Here is a 7,457-nt window from a genome sequence, read left to right as displayed (position 1 = left end):
GTGAAAATGATTACCAGTTGAATCAAGAAGATTAAACTCTAATTCTAAGCGATTCGTATTAACCACACAGCAGTATACAAGGTCTGCTAATGTTGAACATTCTCAACCCAAATATTCAGTTTCCCTTTATGAATCAAGTGTGATACTTGACAATATTTTTAAAGGTGCAAGTGTTTTCCTAGATGTCAAACCCAAAGAATTCCAATCAATGACCTTAGTACCTACTAGCACTAGTACTTAGTAGTTTGGTAATGTCATACTTTTAATATGTATACGTATCAATCCAACAATAAGTCTTCGGGTAACAAAGCAATAAAAGAGAGTATATCTTGAGATAGATTTCTACTAACATCATCAACCAGTACTTGAATCACCCTGATAAGTCAAATCATCAACAAAAACGTTTTGTATTAATGTATAAAGAGTACACTTATATCAATCTAAAGATAAAGGTATGATAAATTCAAAGGTCACTTCAGTATTCACTTATGACACCTCAAAAAATAAATGTCTTTGGATTAGATGTGACTTGGTTATCGGGTGTGTTTATTATACAAAAATATACAATAAGAAAAGAAACTGACATAGCTGAAGAAACACTTGGTGAGCGATTTTATATGAAGCTTTCTGCAACAATCAAAAAACGTTATGCTGTACATTTATCACTTGTATAGTTCAGAAAATTAGTTGCTTGAATTCCAATTTCTTCTGTTGGTACTTATATGCAGAGCAGAAAAAGTTCTTTTAAACTCTAAAAAGATTTCATTATATTGAAACCTTCCAAGAAAGCTAAATTTCTTGCAAATAGATGATTACTGATAAAAAAAGAGATAATGATGGGTCATAGAAGAAAAATGGAAAAACAAGAACACAAATATTATGTCAGAGTTGCTTGCTACTGCTGGATGTTTTTCTTGATAAAATATTTTTGTCTTGAAAGAAACATTGTTTTTGTTTAGCCGCTGCTGGGATATATTTATCTCAATCCATATAATTGCTGGTATTAAGTAAGAACAACTATATTTTAGAAGCCAAAATTTGTACGGAAAGATTTAAAGCTTGCTATGAAGTTGTTCATAAACCCATGGAAAAAAACCCTTTTTTCACTTGATGTTTGATCGGGACATTATAGAGAATTATTGTTTCTGATTTAACAAAACATAAAAACGTACCACACAGTTTCTTTTGAAAAAATCCAATGTATATACAGGAAAATATGCAAATAATTATACAAAAAAATCTCGGCAAATTGGGGGAATAAAAAACGTTAAAAATCTATAAATAATTTACTTATAAATATTCTAATAGTACCTACATCTTTTCTCAACAACTATTTAATGTTAGGAAACTTTCTCAACAGTGCATTCAGTTGCTTATGGGACATTTTCTTTTCTCCAGGAGTCAATACACCTTTAGCTTCCTTTTCCTCCTTTAATTTCTTTGCATCTAAATGGTTTTTATAACATTTTTTAAATGATTCAATTTCTTTCGAACAAACGGCCTGATTAAATTCATTTTCTTTAAAGCAAGCAAACATTATAGACATTTCATAAATACAACATACATCAGAGGATTTCCCACCTTTACCAGAAACGGCTCCTTTCAGCTTTAAAGGTAGTAATTCTTTAAATGGAACTGGCTCTTTAGGAATAGGCCTGGCCACAAAAAGGCTACTGAATATCTTCATCTTAATTTATTAAATATACTAATATTTTTTCACTCGAGGAATACTCATTTTATTTTAGGTTAAGTGTCAACCATAGATCAGCAAAGATTGTCCTTTGATCTCATAGTGAAAAAAATTCCAACCTAATCCCCTTCAGTAAATGAATATATATATAATTTCAAAATTACTCTATGCCAACATAATTTGAGGGATTGATTTGCAAATTAGAAAGCTATTAATGTTTATCTATGGCATATTTTTTTTTGAAAATAAGAATCTTTTAGAAATTTTTATTACTTGAGTGCTAAATGATTTCACATTTGGTATATCTTAGGTCTTAACATCTCTGTCACTTTCTATTAATTATTATTTATATATACTAGTATATTATCAATTATAAATAACCAGTGGAGGTAACTAGCAAAACACAGATCCTGGCTGTATGTCGTCAGACAAAATGCTAATAGAGAGAGAAGAAATAACCAGTGGTTGTTAATGCGGTCTAGAGTAGTCCTGTAATATATTGCAATCCCACTATCCCGCCAAAAGTGTAATTTTACTATGATTAAAAATTAATATCGTAAAATCAAATATGTTTTCCTTACGAAGTATATTGGTTTAAACTTTAATACCGTTAAAGTTCTTTTGCATAAACATTTTCAGTAAACACATAATGGAAATTGATAAAGTTGAAACATTTCTTCATCGGTTAGAAGACATTCTGAAGTGCACGCAATGTGGAAATCAGAATAAAGTTCTAGGTCGATTAAAAAAGTGTGGGCATTATTTTTGTAAGACGTGTATAAATAAAATTGATCAAGGTTGTCCAAAATGTAAAGCGTTTGTTGAAGATAGTGAAATAGACTGGCACAATTTTTTCGTTCAAACGGAAGACTTAATTTCTAAAGTATACAATTCTTTATTAGTTGCATCGCAAAGAAACGAAGTGAATAGGATAAATACTATTTTTTACCAAAACAAAACATATCAACTTAATTTTATAGCGGAGCAAAAAATAAATACCAAAGGCGAGACTGCTCTACACGTTGCTTGCAGACGAAAAAAGATAAAAGAGGTGAATAATTTAATAACACATGTGGATATTAATGCACAAGATTTTGCGGGTTGGGTTCCCATGGTAAGTTTAATATTTTCAAAGTTTCATTTTTCTTTTATAAATTTTAATATAAAGATTCCATAAAAAACTTTATTTTCTCTCCATATCTCACCTACCAATTGGCACTACTACAATACAGGTATGAGTCGACCTCCTAGACAATTCGCCTCCAAGCTAGTCTATTCTTCATCAAAGTTCCCCATCCTCTCACATCCATTGTTTATAAGTTTTAGTGAACTTGACCTGTCCATCTGATGTGGAGTCAGCCTATTTTTCTACAGTTGTATATTTTGGCATTGATGATTCTATTAGGCATCTGGTTGTCTTCCATTCTTTGAATGTGGCCAAACAAAGTCAATCTCTGGGCTATCTCTAATGAATTTAATGATGTTTTCATAGATTTTTCTATTATTTTGGATTCTCCAGTCTGCTTTGTTCACTCTAATTCCTCTTTTTGTGCCATCACCCAATATTCTCTGCCATAAGTTGGTCATGAATACAGCTTTAGATTTGTTAATAACTAGGCCAAGCTCTTTGGCCTAGTTATTCACTTCTTTAAAAATTTCTGTCAGTCTATTTCCTTCAGAAATTTAGATCAAATTATTATATATAGTTCCTCTCTAATATATTTGCTTGATTGCTTTATGTAGCAGTATTATAAAGTGAACTCGAAAGATGAAATTAAAAAAATACATTTTATATTTGTGATGTTTAATTCTACTTTCAAAATTCATGGCTATATTGTTGATTAAAAAATCCAAATTATGCTTTAATTATATTATTTCAGATGATCAGTTTTTTTTTAAATGTTTGTTTTTTAGCATGAAGCTGTAGAAAGTGAAGATTACGAAATTGTAGAATTATTATTAAAAAATGGTGCTCTAACAGATACTCCAGGACAAGATTACAAAACACCCTTGCATAAGGCAGTTATTTGTCAGAATTCACAAATTGTAAAATTATTATTACAATATGGTGCTAACAGAGATTCCATAGATTACTTTGGAAAAACACCATTAGATTATGCTCAATGCACTGAAGAAATCAAATCAATATTTGATGAAGAAATTGAAATAATAAATATAATGCCACAATTATTTTGTTGTAAGAAAATGGTAGCTCACTGCTACTACATAGATCCTAGTTATGAAGCAAAATTGAAACAAAGCAAAATAAAAATTGAAGAAAACTATAATGCAAAAAAAGTTACACATTTTATTATAAGAAGAACACATAAAATATCTATTAAAATTCTTACGGCAATGTTAGAAGGTTCCACAATAGTACCCCAGGAGTATATAGATAATTTTTTAAAACAAGATTTTTTTATTTCAATACCAGACTATACGTTTATCAATATACCTCTCTTAAATACTGGTATACAAAAATCATTGATGAACAATTTACTTAGGTTACCAAAATTATTTGATGGCATCAGTTTTTATATAACTAATCACACAACGCATGTTTTAATATATGATATTAAAGTTAAAAAACATAATTTGCAAAATGTAATCGCTGCTGGTGATGGTGTTCTTTTACACCGAGCTCCAACTCCAACTACTTGCGAGATCAAAATTAATTTTCCATTCCATGCCAGTAAAACTAATGCTAAATGTTGTAATTATATAATATATGAAGAGCAGAAACCACCTTTATTGATGTATAATATGGCAGAATTGAAGCATAAATCTTCAAAGTGGCTTCTTGATTGTGCCTTGAATTTCACCATTTTTGATTGAAGCACTTTGATTTTTCTAGCATACTTAAGCAGTATTATTGAAGTGTATTCATCTGTTTATTAATAAAAAAATATTTTTTGTATATCAATGAATTTTTGTTATATTTATCAAAATTACATAGGGAATGAAAAAAATTGCTATAATTTCATCAATAAATTCAATTACCAAGAGTTTTAGTTAAAGGCAGATGTAGTGAAATTACAATGCATCCTTAAGGTTTATTGTGCTATTTTTGACATTTACATCTCATCTCTGACTTCCTCACTATTACAATGTTCTTCTTCTAATGTGTTTTTTGGGTATGTTTGCAATATCAAAGCAATATAATATGTGAACTCGAGTTTCATCCTCTAAATACAGAATTTACAATCAGTTTCCGCTAGATCTCATCAGGTGTTTGCCGATACAGCAGTGTTTGGTAAGGAAGCCAGGATATGTAGCTTGTTTTTTGTTTAGATCCAAATACTTTTTAGGAGTGATTTAGCTGGGAAATGCACAGCTTTTTCAGTTTCTTCTTTATTTTAAAAATCTTGTGGGTGTATTATCTGAAAAACTCCAATACGTCTTTTGCTTTTGCAAGTTTCTTGTCTGAAGCATTTTTATGCTACGACAGTGAGCATTATAGAACTAGTTGATGCAGAGTCTCTTTCCTATAGAGTTCTACAGTGCTCATTTTGAGTCGACCTCCTAGACAATTCGCCTCCAAGCTGGTCAGTTCTTTTCACCAAAGTTCCCCATCCTCTCACATCCATTGTTTGTAAGTTTGAGTGAACTTGACCTGTCCATCTGATGAGTAGTTAGCCTATTTTTCTACATTTTGGCATTGATGATTCTATAAGGCATCTGGTTGTCTTCTATTCTTTGAATGTGGGCAAACAAAGTCAATCTCTGGGCTATCTCTAATGAATTTAATGATGTTTTCATCATCAATTCAGTGAGCATTATAGAACTAGTTGATGCAGTTTCTCTTTCCCATAGAATCCTACAGTGCTCATTTTCTACTAGAACTAATATATCCTGGAGGCGGAAGTGCTTCGTAAAGAAAGCAGTGAGTCACTAAAGCTTGTTTGATATCTATATACTTTTAAGATCTAGTGGTATAAACATTCTTCTGAAGTGCTTCTCTTTTGGATGCTTCCTTCTACCAAAACTTTCCCATAGAAGCATTTTCCTACACCACAAAAGAGTGCTGGGCTAATAATAAAATTTATTTATTTAGAGGAGTTCCAGTTTCTTCAAAAAAATAGCTTATTAGCTATTTTTTGAAAAATTACTGTATTAACAATTTTGTATAGGGATCACTGATAAAAATTGTTTTTTTTTCAATATTTACATCAAAATTTGAGCTGTTAATTGTTAATTAAAAATTTTTAATATCTATATTATATTAATTGAACAAATTGAGAAAAGAAAAGAACTGTATCTTATGAAGTTAACTATATGTAGCTTATAAATTATATTAGCCTAAACTAAACGATAATTACTGAGTGTGAATCTGTCCTTGTCCTTTTGAAATATCACTAATACACTGCCAATTTCCTTCAGAGTTTTGATCCCAAAGTGTAATTTTGTTATCACCTCCTGATACAGCCAGAATATTCCCATTTAGTGACCAACTTACATTCCAAACAACATCATCAAATGTATGTAACACTGTTGAATTCCAGTTAATACAGTCACTGCTTGTCCAAATGACTACCCTTCTATCTTGAGAACAGCTTGCAATGGTGTATCTGTGAAGACCTACTGATGGAGCCCAAGCTACATCTCTTACCCAATCAGAATGAACTTCCAATTTTGATTCTTCAACCCACCTAAAAAAAAATTGTTATATGTTAAAATATATAATTTTATTTTTTTGTCACAATGTTTCTTGTAATTTGAAAATATGCCCTATTTAAAATAAATTTTTAACTATGCGCCTGGGACGTTCATCTTGTTTGAACTGAATTACAACTTTATGAAAATGCTTGACAATGTTACTGTTTTTATTAAAATCTTACCTATCGCCATCTTCTCTCCAAATTTTAACTAAATTGTCACATCCACCGGAAACTAACCGCTTAACTGGTGAAGTTTCTTGTTCACCACCACCAAAGACGGGAGTAATAGCAGGTGCCCAACTAACTGCATTGCATCCTATAGCATGAGCATTCTGAATTTTCTTGGCATCCCATGTATTACTTCCAACATTATAATTTAGTATAGAAATTGAACCATCACTACTACCACAAGCAAGAATCAAACCTAGCTCGGCTGGAGCGAATTGTACAGAATTAACACTAGAATCATGGTTAGCGTATTCATAATATTTCATCCATTTCCTTTGTTGTTCTTTCCAAATGATGACTTTTCGATCATAAGAACATGAAGCTAACAAGTTACCAAATTTTGGGTGACTCCAATCTATTTCCCAGACTGGACCATAGTGGCCCTTTAGATCATCCAGAAGGGTCGATGCACCACTTTTTATATCGTATACTTTAACACTATTATCTGATGAACAAGTAGCCAGACGTAAACCATAATAATCTACTTCGGCATCATGTATCATATCTTCATGACCCGTGTCTATTGAATTCAAAATTGAAACCATTTTCAAATTTTTGAAAAACCAAATTTATAACCCTAATTTATTTTTGACGTGTACCGAAAAATGAACACGTCAAAAAATTTAGCTGTGTTTTTAACACTGCCCTGATACACCCTACATCGTAGTGTAATCATCAATAAATAATGTATATGACATTTTTAAAATTTATTAACTATAACTTGTGAAAATTGCATTTAGTTTCTCAAAAATTCCAAGATTGAAGATCAGTGCAATACACAAAAATAATGCAGTAGAGTGTAAGTAACTGCAGCTTCCTAGCAATAATCAGAAACCAGTGATCTGTGACAGTAATGAGCAAATTCCATAGAGCTAGAACCT

At 31.0% G+C, this 7,457-nt stretch overlaps 3 protein-coding genes across 3 annotated transcripts; 1 reads left to right on the top strand and 2 right to left on the bottom strand.

The window, feature by feature from the left end:
- Nucleotides 1–1,304: 1,304 nt before the first annotated feature.
- Nucleotides 1,305–1,781, bottom strand: LOC130441994 (coiled-coil-helix-coiled-coil-helix domain-containing protein 1). Its single transcript, XM_056775937.1, has one exon. It carries the CDS (start codon nt 1,685–1,687, stop codon nt 1,331–1,333), a length of 357 nt encoding a protein of 118 aa, XP_056631915.1. The 5' UTR covers nt 1,688–1,781; the 3' UTR covers nt 1,305–1,330.
- Nucleotides 1,782–2,131: 350 nt separating this feature from the next.
- Nucleotides 2,132–4,525, top strand: LOC130441992 (BRCA1-associated RING domain protein 1-like). Its single transcript, XM_056775935.1, has 2 exons — nt 2,132–2,804; nt 3,605–4,525. The coding sequence occupies exons 1-2, from the start codon at nt 2,340–2,342 to the stop codon at nt 4,523–4,525; spliced, it is 1,386 nt and encodes a 461-aa protein (XP_056631913.1). The 5' UTR covers nt 2,132–2,339.
- LOC130441993 (protein SEC13 homolog) lies at nt 3,957–7,205 on the bottom strand. The gene is made up of 2 exons (XM_056775936.1): nt 6,529–7,205; nt 3,957–6,339 (listed from the first exon to the last, which is right to left on the bottom strand). Exons 1-2 carry the CDS (start codon nt 7,119–7,121, stop codon nt 6,006–6,008), a joined length of 927 nt encoding a protein of 308 aa, XP_056631914.1. The 5' UTR covers nt 7,122–7,205; the 3' UTR covers nt 3,957–6,005.
- Nucleotides 7,206–7,457: the final 252 nt, after the last annotated feature.

The sequence above is a fragment of the Diorhabda sublineata genome, chromosome 3 (assembly GCF_026230105.1).
Source record: "Diorhabda sublineata isolate icDioSubl1.1 chromosome 3, icDioSubl1.1, whole genome shotgun sequence".
Lineage (NCBI taxonomy): Eukaryota > Metazoa > Arthropoda > Insecta > Coleoptera > Chrysomelidae > Diorhabda > Diorhabda sublineata.
This window is presented reverse-complemented; position numbering and strand designations above follow the sequence as displayed.

Excerpts from the sequence above, each read along its gene's own strand:
- LOC130441994 (XM_056775937.1), bottom strand. The coding sequence starts at position 1,687 with ATGAAGATATTCAGTAGCCTTTTTGTGGCCAGGCCTATTCCTAAAGAG.
- LOC130441992 (XM_056775935.1), top strand. The coding sequence starts at position 2,340 with ATGGAAATTGATAAAGTTGAAACATTTCTTCATCGGTTAGAAGACATT. Across the intron at positions 2,805-3,604 it reads TTGCGGGTTGGGTTCCCATG|CATGAAGCTGTAGAAAGTGA; the intron begins GTAAGTTTAATA and ends TTTGTTTTTTAG.
- LOC130441993 (XM_056775936.1), bottom strand. The coding sequence starts at position 7,121 with ATGGTTTCAATTTTGAATTCAATAGACACGGGTCATGAAGATATGATA. Across the intron at positions 6,340-6,528 it reads TGGAGAGAAGATGGCGATAG|GTGGGTTGAAGAATCAAAAT; the intron begins GTAAGATTTTAA and ends ATTTTTTTTTAG.